The sequence below is a fragment of the Castor canadensis genome, chromosome X, assembly GCF_047511655.1.
Source record: "Castor canadensis chromosome X, mCasCan1.hap1v2, whole genome shotgun sequence".
Taxonomy (NCBI): Eukaryota; Metazoa; Chordata; class Mammalia; order Rodentia; family Castoridae; genus Castor; species Castor canadensis.
This window is the reverse complement of record NC_133405.1, coordinates 114,863,487-114,884,772: the sequence shown is the minus strand read 5'-3', so window position 1 is coordinate 114,884,772 and position 21,286 is coordinate 114,863,487. Positions and strand designations below refer to the sequence as shown.

General features: G+C 35.2%; 1 protein-coding gene across 8 annotated transcripts in view; it reads right to left on the bottom strand.

The window, feature by feature from the left end:
- Window positions 1–21,286, bottom strand: part of Tab3 (TGF-beta activated kinase 1 (MAP3K7) binding protein 3) — a 54,840-nt gene that overhangs the window by 9,350 nt on the left and 24,204 nt on the right. For all 8 annotated transcript variants that reach the window (XM_020185244.2, XM_074063417.1, XM_074063418.1 and 5 more), the window contains 5 exons: window positions 16,378–16,569; window positions 11,435–12,878; window positions 10,478–10,638; window positions 5,066–5,159; window positions 2,070–2,153 (listed from right to left, as the gene is read on the bottom strand). In XM_020185244.2, the coding sequence (XP_020040833.1) occupies window positions 2,070–2,153; window positions 5,066–5,159; window positions 10,478–10,638; window positions 11,435–12,878; window positions 16,378–16,479 (1,885 nt within the window). In that variant the 5' untranslated portion in view covers window positions 16,480–16,569. The remainder of the gene's footprint in view (window positions 1–2,069; window positions 2,154–5,065; window positions 5,160–10,477; window positions 10,639–11,434; window positions 12,879–16,377; window positions 16,570–21,286) is intronic.

Genomic DNA, 21,286 nt, shown 5'->3' with positions numbered 1-21,286 from the left:
AAGTTGGACTATAATTTTGTATTTTTTGTGGGGAATGGGTATATAATGTCTTTATCAATAAGGGTTCTGCTAGCTCTGTTAAAGGATGGGGCTGGAGGTATGGGCTCAAGCAGAATGCCTGCCCCAAAGCCCTGAGTTCAAACCCAAGAGCCACTAAAAAATAAAATAAAAAGATGGGGTACAACACTAACAATGACCCCTAAGGAAAACTATGACTTTGGGTATGGTGTCAATGTAAATTATTCAATTATAACAAATGCACTACTCTGATGGGGGATGTTGGTACAACGGGAGACCATATGTGTAGGGGCAGGGGGTTGTGGAAATGTTTTGCTACAAACATAAATCTTTAGGAGGGATTAGGGGCATGGTTCAAATATTCAAACACTTGCAAATATATTTTAGGGAAAAAGATGGGAAGCATGCCCTTCTCTTTTTTGAAAGAATGTAAGTAAGACTGATAGAATTCACTCACTAGCAAACCAAAATTTTGATAATGGACTCAATTTCTTTAGTATATAGCTACTACCATTTCAGAGTTCACTTTGTTTTCAATGTTGGTAGTTTATATTTTTCAACAAATGTGTCCACTTTATGTAAGGTGTTATCTATCATTCCTGATTGTGGTGACTTAAATTTCTTTCTCCTTTTTTTTTTTAAGATCAGTCTGCTTTGGAGGTCATTGATTTTTAGATCTTCTTATCTTATATAGGCATTTAAAGCTGTAAGTTTCCTTAAGCACTGCTTTACCCTTGGCATAGTAAAGAATTTGGCCTTGCCCAAAGAGATGTATAGCTTTATCTTCTGCTACTGGGAGATAAGTTATGTGTCGTGGGCTCACAGGAGACAGACTGTCCACAATTCTGATCAGTTCCTCCACGATAGCCCTAGAATCAATTAACTGAAGTTCACCTGCCTGATTACTGGTAATTGATACTTCCTGATGCTCAGATAAAATCAAACCTAGACTCATTTTTGAACCTTAAAGGCTAAAGTAATCATGATATGTATATATACATATATAGTATATGCAGGGCAGTGTCCTTTAGCATGAAAGCACATGTAATAGTGCCAACTTTAGTACTTGGCAGTCATCCTCTAAGACTACTTTTTATGCTAAGTTTAGAAATCAGGCTATTTCAAATGCAGATCAAATGAAACATCCATTGGTAGTATTAAACAACGGGTCTTGTGTTGCAATCCTTAAATGAAATATAAACACTGTACTGAGCTTAATATACACATAGGTCAGGTTACATTATTTAGATAGAATCTATTTATTCCCTAATGAAAAATGTTACATATTCAAATAAAGCTTTGGCATTACTGGGGTTTAAACTCAGGGCCTCATGCTGCCTAGGCAGGTACCGTTTATGCTTTAGTTATTATTCCAGATAGAGTCTCATATAAAACAAGTAATAAGAATGGGGCAAAGCCCTACATTCAATGGCTCAACATTTAAATAAAAGTACTAGAATGCCAATTACACATTTACCTAAGACCTGGGAGAACAGATTAGATATCTTTAACATCTTTAATGTCTTTAATAGTTGTTTAGTAACAACTATCTGAAAATAATTCCTCCAAAACTTGGATATGCAGGATTTATACCTAGTTCCTATCTAATTGTCAGGCTCACCTTTTGAATATACAAAGATTCTTTTGTTGTCTGAAATTGAACTTTGTATTTTAACATTAGACCTTTAAAATCTTCATTGTTTTATGAGTTATCTCTTAGGATTATAGTTTTAACCTTAAAATGAGTAACTCTTAAAAATTATTATGAGATAATTTTTACTGTGTTTTTAATACTTTGGGCACATTTCATTATTGCCACAGTAACATCAATACAGCAACCTTGTTTATGCTGAACAAGTCAATGAATCTCTCAAATGAAAATTTCTTCAGATATTTGTGAAATCCTAGAGGTTTTTTTTTTTTTTCTTTTTGGTAGTGCTGAGGTTTGAACTCAGGGCCTCATGTTTGCTAGACAGTTGCTCTACTGCTTGAGCCATGCCCCAGTCATCCTATTTATTTTCTCTAATGCTTGTGTCACATTCCCTACTCACCTTTTTTAGATGGTTTTGGTGGTACAATTGGGCCAGGTTCTATGTTGTCATAAAAATTATTCATGGCTTTGGGATCAAAGTTTCCTATAAAGAAAATCAAATCACAGGCAGTTAGGACTTTTGATTTTTTTCAAAAGAAATAAATGAAACATGTGAGAAAATGTTTTCCAGAGTTTCAAACCTCATTCTACTATTCCTATCCTCCTCCCACTGAAGTTGTGTTTTATCACTGTGACAAAATATAGAAAAAAATAACCACACCAATATTTGTATATAATATGTTATCTGAGGGAATGCTTCTAATTGAAAAGCTAGTCTCTTTAGGCAGAATTAAAGCTTGTGGGACATTTGAGGAAGTAAATGAAGAAGAGAAATAAAAGGGTGCCTGACTTGTTTGCTCTTTTATAATTTATCTTAAAATTTTATGTATAGAAGCCAAATATATAAAGATTAATCAAATTATATTTTGAGATATCTGAGCACCCTGGATAAATATGAAACATCAGTAGCTCATGGATTCCTATTTTCAATGAAAAGAGAATCTGAAATTCAATGTTAGATGTTGCCTGCAAGATTATTATATGAGAAGATTACACAGTACCAATTTCCAAATAGAACAATTTTTTCACCTCTTAAAATGTTCACTCCCTGATGTAGTATATGTTAGCCACATCTACTGTGACTCTTCCAAGGTCAGTTTGGATCTACTATCAGTTTTGGGGCCTCCCTTCACTTCCATGAACCTATCTGTACTATGTTCATTGTATACAAATCCAGTTAAGCTTTGTAACTGTACCCATGTATATTTAGACAGGATACCATATAGTACTAACAGTTTAACAATAATGAATCTCTTGTTTATCTAGACTTTTTTCCCAGCAAAAATTTTCTTTACCAAAACCAACAATTAAGCTGTTTTTCATCAGTTCATGTACCACTGACTTATATCTAGTCTAAATGTTGAACCTACCCCACCCCCAACAAAAAAAGTTTAGATTTCCACTGTAGCTTAAAAGTTTTCTAGAGTGTGGAAAAGTAGAATTTCATATTAAATAGTTATGTCTGGTCCCCTTAAGATGCCAAAAAGAACTTATTGTAAGTTTGTCATCATCAAATGCAGACCAAAACACAACTCTTGGCTTATAAAACTTTAATAATGGGTTTTTTTGTGCAGGTTTTATTAAAAATATTTTGAGTTGGATATGTCATTTGCTTTTAAGAGAATTTTCTAAAAACAATTCCTACAATAGCTTGTAAAAGTCACAGTGCTATTTGGTATATTAGAAGATGCCATGGATCTATTTCTTCAATTACTTAAGTTACAATTGATCCCATAAGGCTTAACAGAAACATCCTAACCAAATATTTCAGTTAGTACTTCTTATTTTGCTTCACAAACCAGAGAAGTAAAAAAACTTGACACGTAGTGACTCTTTCATTGCTTAAAACTAGTAGGCTATACAGTGACTAGGCTTCTGAAAATAAAAGGGTATCTGACTAGATAGGTCACTTTTAAATCTGCCTGTTTATTGTTCAGATAGTTCTGTAACTTTTGAGTTCACCTACCTGTACTGTTTAATCTTGCCTAAAAATGTGTTATATAAAGTACCATAGACACTTTCTTACCTGCCATAATTAAAAATAGTATGTGTGGGGGTAAGGCTGATTAAAACACAGAATTAGTAATAAAAATTATATATCAACTTTAATGTAACAAAACATGAATATAGCAGTCTTTTCTTTGCAGTGCTAGGGATCAAGCTCAGGGCCTTGTGCACACTAGGCAACCGCTCTGCCACTGAGCTATATCTCCCTAGTCAACATAGCATTATTTTAACGTTTGCCAAAGATCTTTTCTTTATGACTCAGTTCCACATTGTCTTACATAAGCCACATTCATGATGACCTAAAGTAGAAGTCAGTAAACTTTCTGTCAAAGGCCAGATAATAAATATTAGACTTTGTGGACCTGTAATATGATCTCTGTTGCAAGCACTCAACTGTGCCCTTGAAACACAAAAGTAGCCAGGGACAATATGTATGGGTGTGGCTACTATTTAACTAAAACTTTTATTTACAAAAACAGGCAGCAGTGGCCCTAGTTTGCTGAACCCTGATCTGTATGTTCTGATTTCTTCAGAATGTAACACGAAAGATACCAATAATGCTTGTAAATCACTCTGACCTTTTGGATTCTTATGATTTTCTCCCTCGACCCTTTTTGTTTATATCTGATTTATAATCCTTATATTTTGACCAATTTGCCTTTGAGTCTTAAAAACAATTTTCTTTGGGTTTTATATAAAGAGAAGCTTTCTCCTGCATTCAGGGTAGTTAGTGAAATATTAAAATTGCAGAAATACAGTAACTGCCATAAACAGTGTTGGGGACATAACTGACATAGTAGGCAGTGATTTCAACCAATGGAAGCAACATTATATGGGTATGTGAAAATGTTGCCTATTAGTCAAGAGTGTATAGCAGCTTTGTACACCAGTCGGTGTATTTTTCCAGAGAAAATGGAGACCATCTCTAATCTGGTGAGCTGGATGAATGAAAGTCAGTTAGAGAACTTCTACTGTAAGAAATTCAAAGATCTACACCATGATTATACACTTCCCATGACAAAACATAAAATGCCATATAGAATTTATTTTAAAACTGAGAACTTTTGATACTCTAATTTGGGATCCCTACTTTTTTACAAACATTTTAGATGACTATCATAATATAAACTCTATTGTGTCATTGAATTAAAACCACCAACTTATAAAATATTGAAACTGAATGACTAAAAGAAGGTAAATGCAAAGTAACAACATAAAACAGTCTAAATCACTGCCAAAGTAAAACTATTTTTGATCCCCCCAATCTGGCCCATGACTATGGGGGCATGGGAATCTCTTAAATCTACAAAACCAAAGTTATTGCTATTTAAGTAGCTTAAAATACCACACTATTACTTATGGGATTTAACCAAATAATCAAGTCTATACCTCTAGATTGAAGGAGGTCAACTTCTTTCAGTGTACAGTCAACATTTATCTGGAGTTGTCTGTTCGTGCTTCTCAATCTTGTCATTTCCTCAGGCTAGTAAGAAAGGACCCAAAACAGCAATTGTGGGAAAGTCATTAATTATCAAGCCCAACATTTAAGAATTGTGTTTCATGTTAATCGTTCTGATTGGGTATTACCAAGAATACGGCCTTAGTCCATAGGAAGGAGGGCATGTTTAAGAAGTCCTTATGTGTTTTTAATGGAATAGTCAGATAAAATAGGGACATCAAAATGGCCGCATATAAACAAAAGTTGCATATAGTGGCTGGCTATAATGCTGGATTGTGTTTTATCATATAAGATACTATCATTTTAATCACAGAGAACATTGTATGTTTCCATGGTAAGAGAAATTCTAAGAACCAACATTTTGATGATTTTAGTCTTGTCTACCTTAGTAAAAATTACCAAAATACGAATTTCAATTGGTGCTTACTGAGTGTCAGGCACTCTCATTTCTTCTTCTACACAATTCATTAAGGTAGACAGCAATGTCACGCCAATTTACTGATGAGAAAACTAAGGCATAGAGGTTAATTTCCTCAAAGTTATAAAAGCCAGTAATTGGTAAAGCCAGGGCTTACATACAAGTCTTCCACATGGATTCCTAAATCTTTTCTTTAGATTAAAGGAAGTACTTAATCTAGTACATAAACATTTCAGGCACAGTGGACTCCTTTGTTTCCTCTTCTGCCTCAACCTTTCCAGCCCAACTAACTCCTTAACCCACTCAGTGCCAAGAGTCACTAAAATGGGAACAGAACCAAATCTAAAGTTTTCTGGAAGCCTTTGATTCCCATGCTATTCTTTGTCCATATACATAAACAGTAAAATCAGTGTTTGAACTCAAGAAGCATGATTACTGAAACAAAACTTTCAGTACAGCCCAGGTATTAACTCAATTACTGGGATTATTTTAACTACATAAAAAGTTACATATCTACTACTATAGGAAAAGAGAAAATCCTACTCTGCTAAAAATGAATTTTGCAGAAAGGACATCTTAACAAAAATGCAAGATCTTATGCCCTTAGGTGGTACCATCAGAATGTTAAATTAGGGCTCAAAATTTCAAAATAAATGATAACTTGCTATGAACTACAATCCCTTGGAATGCTAGAACAACAAAAATCACTTGTAAATACTTATTAGGAATTGTTTTTTCCTCCTCATTCCTGAGCAAGTTATGTGATATTAATGTGTAAAATGCTTACATACCTTGCCTACCAAGCAATATTGACAGTTTAAAACATATACTTAAGCATTTACATTTAAAGAAAGCACTTAGTTAAGAGATCCAAATCATGATTCTATATTCCTAGGGACATGTAAAAAGATGTGACATGGTTGATATATTTGGGGGAGGGGTGAAGAAAGAGGTTTCAGCTATGGCGGCCCAGAATAGTGGGGCCACTATGTAACTAAGTATGGAAATACAATAATATACACTACAGTCAAGAGGCTACTACACTTGTTTATAACAAGCTCATTTCCAAAGATGATAGAGCCACTGGAACTCACTCAACTCAGGGTTTGTAAGATTCCTATGTCTTTTTTTCATTGCTTCTGATTAAATTGAGAAGGGAAAAAAGACTTTCTCAAAAGTTACTACCATTTATCAAAAGTACAGTGTGTTTTCATTAAAAAAAGTTTTCACAATTCACCATGCATATTTTAGGTTTGCTTATAACAGGATGTGTGCCACCATGCTAGGCTCTGTTTTGGCACTTTAAAACAGTTCTCTCGTGGGACCAACCTTAAAGATCACTGATGTTCTTTGTTAGCTTGGCCTCAATTATATATCTGGGATCTAAGCTGTGGAATAGTCCAAAAATTCAATGAGAACAGGATGAGGGGGAAGGGGCAATCAGTAACTCTCTGCTTATTAAAATCTTACTTATCCTTCAAGGTAAAACTTATATTCCCTCTCCTCCATGAAACTATCTCATGTCTGGATCTTATTAGCAACTGGCTAATATTGCTTTCTCTGAGCTCGGAAAGTGCATGCATCATTATCATTTAGCTGGTCAACACTTCTGATTTACTATAATACATTACCTTTTCTCTTTTTGTAAGGACATTTTAAATAGCAATTTGAAGGAAAATGACACTACTGTTCATCTCACACTTCTCTCCTTAGAAAAGGATTACTTCACTGCCAAAGTTTCTGCATCCGCACATATAGCCAGTTACAAATATACATTCCAGTTTCATTAGGCAAGAACTTCTAACCAATTTTTTATACACTGCTTGATAAGAAATTAATTTGTTTGAAAATTTAAAGGTGGAAGTATGTACTTATTAGCAGAAATGTCAATTCTCTATTGGGTATTCCTATAGACAAGTGGGACAATGATAAGAATAGTCATTTTCTAAGTACTTACTCTACCCCAGGCACATTACATACGTTGTTTCTTTATATTGAATGTACTTGTACTTGTTATAATTCCCTTTGATAGGGAAAATCAAATGCAGGGAAGTTAGGTATAGCCAGTGAGTACCAGAGCTATTTTGTGGATACTCAAATGAGCCTTGATGAACAAAAAGAAAATTATGAGTAAATTATTTATTTCCCTCATTAGTATACCCTATGCCAGAAATGTTCTTAAAAGGAAATCAAAGTTTTGAAAAATGCTTCAGGTTTGTGTTATGTGTGTATGCATATGTGTATATATGTATACACATATGCATACACACATATATATCTTAAGCAAAATCTAGTGTTTTGTAATCAAGCTATTTTATAAGAACATTTACTATTTGCTGGTTATTGTGCACACAAGCTTTATACATAAGAAAATAAGCACAGAACAGAACAAGATAGGAACTATTATATACTCTTACACTTACTGGACACAATTTGTAGGACTGGTATTATTTCTAACTGAACTTTGCATTTATGCTTTGGCATGTGTCAAGAATGTCCTTTCTTCCCTACTTCTTTGGAAAGCTTTTGTACTGTCAAGACATAATTCCTAAGTCACATGCTCCACTGATGCCTCCATTCTTTACCTGCACACTGCTAATATAGTACAATGCTTTACATGTGTAAAAAAGCAGCACAGAGAATGTTATTTATCCAAGGATGTATGAGTGACACAAGTAGTGCACCTCACTTGAAAGTCCACTCACTGTCTTAACACCATGTTCAAGTGTTCCTCAGCTATGTACTACCAATCATCCTCCATTTTACTCTAGTCTGGCAGCAAAAACACAAGGCAATCATATTCTGACTTCTTATCTCTTATTACCCACATGAATTATCAATATCTAAAGCTGGGGGAATGGCTACACCAGGGCTTATTATACTATTTTGCTTACTTTATTTCTCTATAATAAATGTTAAAAATAAACTAGATAGTCCTTGGCAAGCATGGACTATTATAGGTTCACTAACTTCTTTTTCCTTTCTAAAAATGACTTATCAATCTTGGTGCTTTTTTCTGAAGCACTGGACAGTTTTCTACTTCCAATCTTAAAAAATCAGGGTTTTATTAAGCAGTGATTATCATGCAGCAAGTAGTTGCTAACAAAGCCTATATGGTTATTTTAAAGAAAATTATTTCTAAGCTAAAAGATTTATTTATGGTCTACAGGTACCTGAGACTACAAAGTGCCCAACCCCCATAAGTGGATTTCCATATGGGTCATAAACTTCAGTATCTTCTCTAAACAGAGCATTCAATTAAGATCTCAAATGGAAAAAATAAGGTACAGATTTGATTTACATTAACATGACCTTTCAATTAGCTTTGTAATTTTCCAAGTGTTTTACGTAATTAAAACTTTTTCTTCTGGGCTGGCGGAGTGGCTTATGTGGTAAAGCACCTGCCTAATAGGCATGAGGCTCTGAGTTCAAACCCCAATACTGCAAAAAAAAAAAAAAACCCTCTTCTTTCACTAAACTGGGGAATACTGCCAACAGAAAAAAATGAATATACTGTTTCTCAAGAATATCTTCTTTCAAAAACTTCCACTAGTTCTGTTACCAGCAGAATAAAGTTCAAACACCTTGATGTAGTGTCCAAGGTCTAAGCCCTGTTTGACCTCATGCACATTAACTTTTGTAAACTCCTCAGAAATTTTACTGCCTCCCAAAAGTAGGACTCTGTCTTTACTCCAAGCCTTTATTAATTATCTCATGTTCTTTTCCCTTCGAAAATGTCTTTCCCTTTGCTCGCTGCCTGTAGCAGTACTATCTAGCCTGTAAGGTAGTGGCTCCTCATCCCTACTTCTATCCTTCAAGCCAATAACCTTATAAAAGTTACATATGCAGCTCCCATATAATCCCACATATGAAGCTGCATATAATTTCAGGGAATGCACAGATCCCCTCTGAAGCCAGGAACCTCAAGCAAAAACTTCTCTGAGAGAAAAAAGCTGCAGCCGTGCTGACTGCAAGAATTCTAACTTAAATGCTCACTTCTCTGAGAGAGATTATCCTGTTTTTAGAGAGGGGAGGAAAAGCTACATGGATAAAGTAGAGGGTAAGCCTTGAAGAACAACATGATTTGTATGTGTAGAGCTTTAGAGGGGCATTCCAGGAGGATCATGTGAGACAGCAGAAAAGTGCACTGAGTATATGCACGTGTTTTCTCATTACCCGTGAGCATATACAACACTTACCACACTGGAGTATAATATAATTAGCTACTGATGTATCTATTTTTCCCATTGGCAGGTATATACTAAACTATATGCAAAAAATGCTTCTTGAATACATTAGTGTTAAAAGGTGATATAGTAGGTTGGAGCATAGAAAGTTTGTGAAATCTCAAGATTTTAGGAGAAATGTTTCAGAATTTTCAGAGTTGTTTCAGATTATTATAACTCACATACATTAACAAACATGTTAAAAATATCCAAATCTTTTCACCAGAGCAGTTCCCTTTAGGATCACTATCAGACAATATTTTCATCTTAGTTTCTACAATCACACTTAACAAAACTGCTTTGCTTTAAGATATTCTAGTCAATAGTCTCACAATTAGTATTTATTTTGTTTGAACTCATATGAATTAAAGTACTTAGGATATACATGTTTTTCAAGGTTTAGAAGAATGAGTACATGGAAAACAAAATTTTTGGTCAAGGGTTCACTTTTTATTTCTGTTTTGACGATGCTATGCTTTATCAGTTTTTGAAAATATTAACGAGCCTGTGTAACTTGCACATGTAAAAAGCATCACATTATTTTGACCAGAACTACTGAAGGCAAAAGTCCTGCATCCATTAGTAAAAAAAAAAAAAAAAAACCAGAACTGCCAGGAATAGAACCTAACAGAAAAACAAACGACCTGGACAGCCAATGTCCTCACATTCCTATCAATGCACCCCAACAAATCACTTACCGTGGGGATTGCAGTAGTGCAGCTGACCCTTCTAAGCCGTCTCTGCATCAGGTCATGCTCCATACCATTAACTTCAGCCTTCAGCCGCTCTAGCTCCTCTTTTTCAAGTTTCAATTGCTTTGCTAACCTCTCCATCCTTGCTCGCTGATGTAACAGCAAAGCTACAGCATTACAGATAAAGTCATAGCAGAGAATAACATTGAAAACGTGACTGGAAATTTTCTATATACATTGGTTGGCATTTACTCTAAGGTTTTTCTAATGCCATCCTGATAACTATTTATCACCAGTACAGCACTCTTGTTCTGTCATCTTCAGTTTCCCTAAAATTCTCTTTAACTGTACTTACATGTGTTTTAAAAGGCTCAGTATCAGACATACTGAGTTATAATCACTTTCCCTTTTATATTTTGAAAGAATGCCAAATTCTCAAGATATCTTGAAACAATCTAAAATAATCTAAATAGACTTTCTTAAATCTCCTTTTCTCCTTTTGATTTAGTGAGGTCTACTATTAGCTATTCTGACAATGGTCTTCATTACTAATTTCACTACTTATAAATATCACTATGCCTTTCAGGCCATCCTCTTTAGAAAAGATACAAATTCTTTGGTGAACTGTAGTCCATCCTGTATGAATCTTTTTCCCCCAGTCTACAGTTTGTACTTTTGACAATATCCATTTCATTTGTACGTATTTTTCCCAATGGATGATGTTCCCCCACGCAAGAGAGTCTGATTAGGTCATAATTATCATGCTTGCAACTTCATATTTTAAAACAAAATCTGCAGATGACTCTGAAGCACTAATCTTCTTTCTTTTAATAGCAATGCTATTGTTCTATACTTAATAACTAAATATTCAATTAAAAATGGCTAATATAGTCTGCTTTGTTTTGAGTAAGAGATTGCTACTTTGCCACAAAGATAAAATTTCATAAAAGGACTAAAATTTACCTTGTGTATAGGCATAGTCATCTGATCCAGAACTAGAACTTCTCTGATATTTATGGCTTCCCTTTTCTCCTCCAGAGCCTGGTATCACTGAAATGGGCTGAATAGGTTCTGGTGCTGCAGAGCGCTCTTCTTGGTCCACTAAATTTAAAAGGTTTTCGGTCGTTGCTCGGCCTACGGTAATTTTAAAAACCGTAGTTGGGTTTGGTATCACCCGAGGAGATGGCGACGGAGGTCCAGTTGGCTGTGTATATGTAATATACACAGGATTAACACTAAATGGTGGTTTTGGTTGATTGCATATCCCTCTTGAAGGAGAACTTGAAGGTGGTGTGGTAGCTGTGTACAGTGAATGCTGATTCCGTGGAGATGGCTGATTACTGATGGGTGATGGACTCCTAGTAATTGCTGTCCCAGGTCTTTGAGAAGGTTCAACTGTAATTTCTATCTTCTTCATGGAACCTTTGGGTAAGCTAGATGCTGTGTATGGGAGATAAGCTACTGAATGGCTTCCTTGTTTCTGATAGCTAGGAGCTCCTTGTTGATATACATGGGGTGGAGTAGTGGAAGGACTAGGTGGCATAAACACGTGGGAGCTTGGGTGGCCCAACTGGGAAGGTTGCACTTGATGCTGTGGAGAGCTGAAAGGTGAAGGACACTGAGAAGGAGGTGGTGAATGGTAAGCTGACTGTGGGATCTGCTGCTGTTTGGGAGAATACTGAGAAGGTTGATAGTTCTGTTGGTGTGGATACACAGGTAAAGGACGTTGACTGTAATGAGGCACTGGGCCCTGTGGTGAGGACTGCCATGGCGTACTCTGAGGAGTTTGTCTTCCTGATGAGCTTTGAGATGTCTGTCTAATATAAATAGAACCAGGAGACCCATAGAGATTGCTTGGAATTTGTGGAAGAATCTGTAAAGCTCTTGGTACAGTCTGTCCAGAAGGGAGATTCTGGGATACTGTAACAGTAATTGGATTTGTACTATACCGAGGTATGTGCATGTATGATGGAGGTGGTGGTGGTGAAGGCCCTTGCATAGCAGGATTTATTCCTGTTTGCATGGAAGATGGTTGCTGAGGTGGCTGTGAAGGAGGAGTAGCTGCACTTCTGTTCTGTTCATTCATAAAAAATGGATTGTAGTTGGGAGTAGCAGCCACAACAGCTGGAGCTGAGTGTGGTTCCTGAACTAAACAGATCAGCTGTTTACCTGCTGTATGCTGTGGATCAATATGTCCATCACTTGAGCTATGTACCAGTGTTCGACCACCATTAAGTTGAGCTCCATCTCCTGGGTGGTAGCTACTAGGAGAATGGATACCCAGGTTAATATGCAAAAGGCGATTTCTATTCATTCTATTGTCATCTGGACTATGGTACTCCATATATAAGTATTTGCTACTCTCCTGGGAAAGGGCTCGGCAACAGGCTTCAAGATTGTTGTTATTCTAGGGGAGAAAAATGGTAAAAGCAACATTGGCAAAATTAACAAAGCTTAATTGGTGGAATTTGGGCTCTGCCAGAGAATTATGCAAATACTATTGTCACAGAATAAATAGAGAACACTACAAAAACCTTCATGGTCATCTATCCTGAAAAGGAGATCCCAAACAATTTATATTATTTTATAAACACTTAACTCACATTACTAGGACTACCACTACTGCTACTGCTACAGAAATGTAAAGTACCTACTAATGAACATGTGACTCAACCCCAAGTTTTCTGACTCCAAATCCAGGACTCATTTTATACTTGTTGCATCTCAACAAATTAAAATGTTGGGCTAGTCTTGGATTCACCACAATTGCTGCAATATATAAGTAATATCCATCATTAATATTTAAACTGATAAACATGAAAGTAACGATGCTTTAGTTTTCAAAACGCACTGAAACCACAAAAGGAGAAAAAAATGATAAAATTCCTGAAGAGTTAAAACAATGAAAATTCTAAAGCAGCCTTTACTTTTCTTTCACCCCAACATATTCCTATATAACTTCAATCTATAGCAGTATGAAAGACTTAAACAAAACAAATCAGTAAAAACAAACCAACAAAAAACCCAACTCCATATTTTGAGCTATGGCTCTTTGACTTTGCCAGAGTTAATGATAATATAACAACAACCCCCCCCCCCAAAATCTGGACTACCTTAATGAATTCAGTCCCAGTCTCAAAATTTTTATCAGCTGAAAAGTGACTTAATATACTTTCAAAACCACTGAGGGATCTAAATTTTTTTTAGTTATACATACAAAGATAGTAATAGCAAACTGTCATTTTAGAAGTTCCAATCAATAGTAATCAAAGAAAGGTTCCCTCTTTTAAGAAAGTATATAAACAGTTTCCTATTAAAATACAGAATATTTAACTATTTTGAGTAAAACGTATTTTTCTCTGCCTTTGAAACAATCCATAAATTTCTTAATTACCATGACTATCTATTTAACTTATAACAGATATGCACATGTATATTAACATACAATTATTGCAGGGAGAAGTACATTTTAAATAAAAATGAAAGAAAACACTTTATTTCTACTGATCACCAAGTAAGTTAAGGTTAAACCTAAAACAGGATATAAACTGCAGTCATTTTTGAGTTGAGACAACTCACATTTAGAGATGCAAAAAGAGAAGTCTGAGAAGTGATATGACTTGACAATAGGCATGGAACTAGTTAACTGGAGAGCCAGTTCTGGATTCCTGGTCTCCTGCGTCCCAGTACTTTTTTCCACACAGTAATTTCAAGGGATAGGATGTTTGGCCAAAAGGAGATTACTAAACCAGAGTGTTAGGAAGTAAGCAATTACATTCAGTTAAGCAAAGCTTTGCAAAATGAAATCTAAGGAATTTAAAGAATTGGCTTTATCAACATTCCAACAGGTAATTTTTATTTTCCTTGTATAAAGCTTTGACAATAAAATCCAAATACTTAAAGTTTAGGAAGAAAATAATTAAGGTGCAAAGATCTGATCTCTTCCTATTACCCTGCTTGAAAATTATGCTGAGCTAGCAAGAGAAGGTATATATTAAAAGCAAATTTGGAGCCAAAGGATTCAGACTGATTGACAACTAGAATATATCACTGACAGATATTTCAAGTAAGTAAGTATGAAAAATGAAAATAAATCCTTGATGTTTTTTAATAAACCTATGGAAAGGATTACTATTTGATGTTTTTGTTAATAATCTTGAAATTTCATGCTTTCTCTACTGACTTATGGAGTCTAACTAGTATCCTCACTAAAAGGATCCTAATTCAAAATGATAAAAAATTGGATATCAGCCTATCCAAATGCATATTTACAGTGATAAGTTGAGTAAGCTTTCCTATGAAGAAAAATTTTAAATCACCAAGTCTTCATCCTCATACCTCCCTAAGTATGTGCCATGTCCATCTAAATATTATCTTTATGGAAGTATTGTAAAAAGAATACCACCAAAATAGTCAAATGTCTTTAAAAAAAGAAACTAAAATTGTTCAGTTGGATAAAGCAAGCTGAATTTTTAAGAGGCATACTCTTGAAAGGACTGAAAGAAAAAAGCATCATACTCTCAAAAAGTGATCCTAAACTAAGAAATAACAGCCCAGAGGAAAAAAGTCAAAGACTCAGGGCAAGGTAAGTATAAACGAATGTTCACTGAATTGAATTTTAAGTTCTAGTCCTTCAGTTAAGTGGCATCTAATTAGAGGCCAAATTAAACAAGGTCAGAGCTAGGTGGGGCCATAGGATAGGTGAGGAAAGTAATTGTTAGGAAGTGGTTTCAAGTTAAAGACTCATCCTGTTTGGTTTCACTATAGTACCTTTGCTCTACCAGAAACTAAATTGGGGCTAAAGTAAAGAGCTGAGATTCAGATTGATAATACATTAGAAAAAAACAAAGGCAAGCTGTAACACAAAAACCTTAAACCCAAAGACCCAGTAGTGGGTTTCCAAAGGAAATACCTCTGTTACCACCATTGTTCTGTGAGTCTCTACTGTAATAAACCTCCCTTGTATATAGGTTTATAGTATATTCTCAGGAGTTCACACTGCAGTTAAGGTAGTGTGAACATGAATACTGACTGTGTATAAGGAAGACCAGTAGGGAGGGTAGAAGTGCTGCTCCTATAAATCAGCCACATAGGGAGTACCATAACCCAAACAACACTGAGATCCTGTGAAGGATGATACAAAACACAACAGGGAGAGCAGTAGGTCTGTTTCTCTGTAACCCCTGGGGGGGAGATACATTTTATATAAGAAACAAAAGATTTATTTCAGTTTAAGAGAACAAGACAAAGGGAATGATTCTGAACTAAAGAAATGTGGTTTTACACTAAAAAGTAGCTATTAGTAAGGATTTACCTACTAGAAACAGTAAGAAAAAGAGCTCAAAAAGCATACAGTCCATTTCTAAAGAAGTTAACATAAATTTGAAATTCAAAATTCAACTCTGGAGGTACAGTTCTATAGTAGAGCTCTTGCCTAGCATGCATGAGGCCCTGGGTTCCATCTCCAGGACCACAACAAAGAGAAAAAATTCAGCTCTAAGGATTTGGGGACTGATGACAATCCCAAAAGTTCATAAAGTTAAATGTAAGAAGATTCTTTTTTTTTCTAAATGCCTTTACTTTTCTCAGTATCAGTGGTTCTGAATGGGGAGAGACTATGCCTTTCATGGGACATTTGGCAACATCTAGAGACATTTTCCATTGTCACAACTATGCAGATACTACTGGTTGTGTGGCTGCTAAACATCCTACCAAACACAAGCAGAGCCCCACAGCAAAGAATTATTTAGCACAAAATAACAATGACAACATACCTGAGAAATACTGCTCTAAATGTCCCCCTACAAATATACAGCTAAAAATTTGAGTTCTATTCACCACAATACAAAGCTAACTCAAAGAAAACTTTAACTTAGTAGTATCACTGGCACTGGTAGGAAATTTACCTGTAACATGCACTGAGACACCACACCCTCTGGAATTTCAGGGAAACGTTGTCGGAGGTCATGAAGAACCTGAATATCAAGCTGTGGACTGCTTTGCGCCATGCCAGAGCAAATGGTGGTCAACTCTCTCGCAGGAAATGGATGTTAACCAGCCTTCCAAAAGTAATGATCGTCCAACATCACAGACATTTTCTATTAAAAGAAATTAAACTATGGTAAAGCCTAATTACATATTTTACTTTATTCAAACAAATACCATCAATATATCGAAACTGAGAAACCTAAAATAAGTATTCCTAACTTCAAGGCTAGAAAATGGACAAGTTCAACTTTGACAGGATTCTTCTGATATAATGTAGCCAAGCAGTGGTTCAAAATTAAAACAAAAACCTAAATGTTGTTTCTTTTAATTCTAAGAAAAATCAGTAGACAGATTAAAAGTAGAATATTATTATTTGTTAACCCTATTTTTCTAGCCTTGAGAAACCCTACTTGTGCATTATCACTCATGTTTACCCAAGGGCTATCACATCACTCCTCTAAAGCACAGTAATCATCTTTGAAGTCTAGAATAATGAAATAAGAGTCAGGTGCCACTGGCTCATGGTACAATCCTACCTACTCTTGGGAGGCAGAGATCAGGAGGATCATGGTTTGAGAGATCCTATTTTGAAAATACCCAACACAAAACAGGGCTGGTGGAGTGGAAGTGGCAGAGCATCTGCCTAGCAAGCATGAGGCCCTGAGTTCAAACTCTATTACCACAAAAAAAAAAAAAAAAAAAGAAAAATCACACTAGATTTTAAATACAAATCTTTTGGCTTCAAAATACAGGTAGAATGTAAGGCAAATAAGTATACTTTGTGGTATTATTGGTGAATCCTTCTTTCTTTTGTGGTACTGGGGTTTGAACGCAGGGCCTCACGCTTGCAAGGCAGGTGCTCTACTACTTGAGCCATTCTGCTAGTCCGATTTTAAAATCTAAGTAAAGGAAACCTTATGTCTAAATGAAACAACTGGGCAAACAAAAAAAGGAAATGTACTATCTTTTTTTCAAAAATTATGCTGGGGTTTGTTATTAGGCACACATGCCTAGCTAGGCCTTCTTTTACTTCTGGTGCCACTGGCACAAGCACTAAGCCTGCCTAGCAAGCAACAGGCCCTGAGTTCAACCCCCCCAGTACCACCCCATCTGCAAATGTCAAGGTCATAAAAGACAAAGGTTAGAAAAATGTCCCACATTAAAGGAGACACAGTCATAACAACTAAACTAATATCTGATCCTATACTAAAGAGGAAAAATTTTATGAAAGAAACTAATGGATCAACTGACAGATCTGAAATGTGGACAGTACATTAAAAGTATTCTATATATGTGAAATGTGTTGAATTTATTGTTTATTGAAACCATAACTGTGCTATAAAGTTTCATGTAATAATATTCCTAATTTTAGGAATTAGATAATAAAGCCTTCAGGGGTAAAAGGCATACAAGCTATTCTCAAATAGGAAAAAATAATATATGTGTGTATATATACAAGATCTGCACAATGTTCACACCTAGAGTAGGAACAAACTAAAACAAACAGAAAAATGTTAAGAGACGAATCTGGGTAAAGTTTACACAGGATTTTTTATGTAAGTTTGAAAAAAAAATGAAAACGAAAACAGTTTAACTCTTCTATCTATGCCTCATTCACTACATTTCCAGAGACTGACCCAACGTCTGTTCAAATATCTGTTAAATAATGAATAAATTTTACTATACTCAAATTCAAAGAAATATGGATGCATCTTGTACCCTTGCCTCTTCTCTCCCTCCCACAAATGTTGGGAGAGTAGAGATCACCCATACAGAGCAATTTGTGAATGCTAAGGGAAAAAATAGGCTTAGGCTACCAAATCCATGGGTACCTTTTGTCAGTTTGCCGCTTTCAAAATGTCCCAAATTTTAAAAACTAAGAGATTCTGCTATATTAACAATTTAGGCTTTTACTTAGAAAGTGTTAATGTAACTATTTCCTGAAACAAGGCTCGAATTATCCATTACCTGCTATTTTTCACAGCAAAGCCATCTATAATTTGTACTAGCCAAAAGACTCACAGCTAGAATAAACTTGTCAAGTGACTAAGGTGCTAAGGCAGCTCACTATAATAAAAATATAAAACAGGATATATGTACGATTTAAAATTTTCTAATGGCCCTATTAAAAAAGGAAAAAAGAAACAGGTAAACTTAATTGTAACACTTTTAACCCAGAAAATAGTTTTAATATGTAACCACACTAAAAATTATTGCTATTTTACATTATTATTTTCAAGCCAAATCCTTGAAATCTGGTACTTTATACTTATAGCAAATCTCAATTCAGGCTGGCCAATTTTCAATGCTCAGTAGCTACCTGGGGTTACTGACTAGTAGACAGTGCAACTCTAAAACTTTAGGATCCTCATTTAAGTAATGGGCTAAGACAACTTAGATTCCTGAATTCATTATACATGGAGAAACCCTAATATAAAAATCCAAAACCTGAATCTGTTTTGAGCACAAACAATTTCTGGTTTGGGAACATTTTAGATTAGGAATGCTGTACAAATATTCCAAAATCTGAACTCTGAAATATTTGTTTCCAAGCATTTTGGGTAAGAGATACTTAACCTGTATCTCCTTTAAGGGTATACCACTGACTCAGCACAACTAGGTATTCCATAGTTAGCTATTGCGTGAAGTGGAAAATGAATGAGTCAAATTTAATGGTAAGTGACTTTAATCAAATCTGTCAGTATTTATAGAAATAACAGCTTTCCTACCAGGAAATGACCCCTCAATATTTGAGGCTGGGGCTGACCACATTCAGAACAACTCATGACTACTCAATCAAAAACTTCAATGAAGGGCTCTGAAGCATTCAAATGCTTGACTTGAGATTTCATGGTGGCTCTTTTTTCCTTCATTTCCCAAACCTTAATTAAGAAGTCTTTAAGCAAATACACTTGTCTTTTTATGAGAAAGAAGAAAAGACTAGAGTCAACAAGAACAGATAGGCTTCAGGTGCAAGAGCATATATTTGACTCCATATACTTGAGAGGACTTTGGAGCTGCCAGCTCTCAACTAGCTTTGTCACTCTCCAGAACAAAGTTATCATTAATTTTATCACTATTATCAGCAACCATTTACTAAATAACTATGCCCTCAAAGGTAACTCTAATTTATTTCCATTTTACAAATAAAAAAATGATCTCAGAACGAGCATATGGCAGAATCATGACTCAAATTCAAGCCTGCCTTGTCCAAAGTTTGTGACCTTTCTATATGTCACTGTCCTTTATATCTAAAGGACATCCCTAGGACACATTTCCAATGATTAGCATCTTACAGTTTATCATCCAAATAAGGAGGCAGAGATTTATGGGGAAGTGCATAGCTGAGAGGAGAGGAAACAATTCTTGTACAAATTAGTTAGCTGTTTTAGGCTGCATAAAAGGCAGTGCTTAAAGAAGTTGCTTTTTAAAAAAATGGTTACAAATACTTGCCTTTGAAGAATCTTATTAAAGCACTTTTCAAATTTTTACATACTTACAAAAATTGCTATCATCTAAATAAATTAATAGTAGACTGACTTTTCACAACAAATAGGAATATAAACTGATAAAAAAACCATATTTTCCTTAAAGGATTATGCATGTAATCTTAATATTGATTAGCATTCTGCCTTTTGCAAATAATAGCCACATAAACACTTACTGATAAGGATAATCACTTAGTATTTCACAGTACTATATAACAATCTCAAATAAATGTAGTAATTTCTTGAAGATTATAGAAAGTTAAAACACTTATTTAAAAAATAATTTCCCTTTTGTTCCCTAAGAGGTTAAGCCAACAGTTTAAAGAGAAAACATTCCTGCTAATAGTCATCTTCCTTTAAAAACACTTTAAAGTTTTACAATAAAGTACTATATTTTTTTATTTAGTGCCATCACAAACAACTAAAATGAAAATGTCATATAGTGTCAAATTATATTATAGCTTTGGCTAATATATATATATATATATATATATATATATATATATATATACACATATATATATACACATATATATGTGTATATATATATATATATATACACATATATATGTATATATATATTATATCTCAATATATGAGCCAACTACTAAGATGCAGAAGACATACTGACTTTGTTTACTAACATTATAATGGAGTGCTACTTCTTATACAATATCAAAAGTAATAAATGATGACTTGACATTTTAAAACCAGGCAGAGGACACAAAGCAGTTTCTGAGCTGTAGAGACTAGGGTCAGATCTGACCAAGTTCCTGGGACACCCTTGAAACACTCGCACTGAAGCCCAGGTGGCCACAGCTGTGGTTTGTTGAGTTGTGTGGGCAGTAATCCTAAATCAAGAAAGAAGAAATACTTACAGTATCACATAGCTCAGGAGTCACATGAACCAGGAGATTCTACAGGGGTAACCTTTACCGCCTGTTGGTTTTGTGGGGACTCCGCATTTTTGAAAGCAAGAAAAGAATGGGGGCCCAAATACTTTACTTAGCAGTGGCATCATGGAGGCTTCCACTGTTTGTACAGCCACCTCCCTAATTTAGGAATACTGGCACCACGAGGCACAGCAGGTTCTGTTCCTGGAAAAGTAGCTGCTAGGACTTCTCCAAAAAAAAAAAAAAATTCCTCCTCATAATCAGAGGAAGCGCTCCCAGAGCTCTGCTCTGATACCACAATTCTCCATGCTCCAGAAAATGATGTGAACACTTTAGTACTGTGTTTCCACAGCCTTTTCTGAGCTCAGCAAATACATAGGGTGGTGCCATTATAGATCAGAGTATTTTACCTCTATCAGAATTTTAGCTCACTTTCTAAAATAATA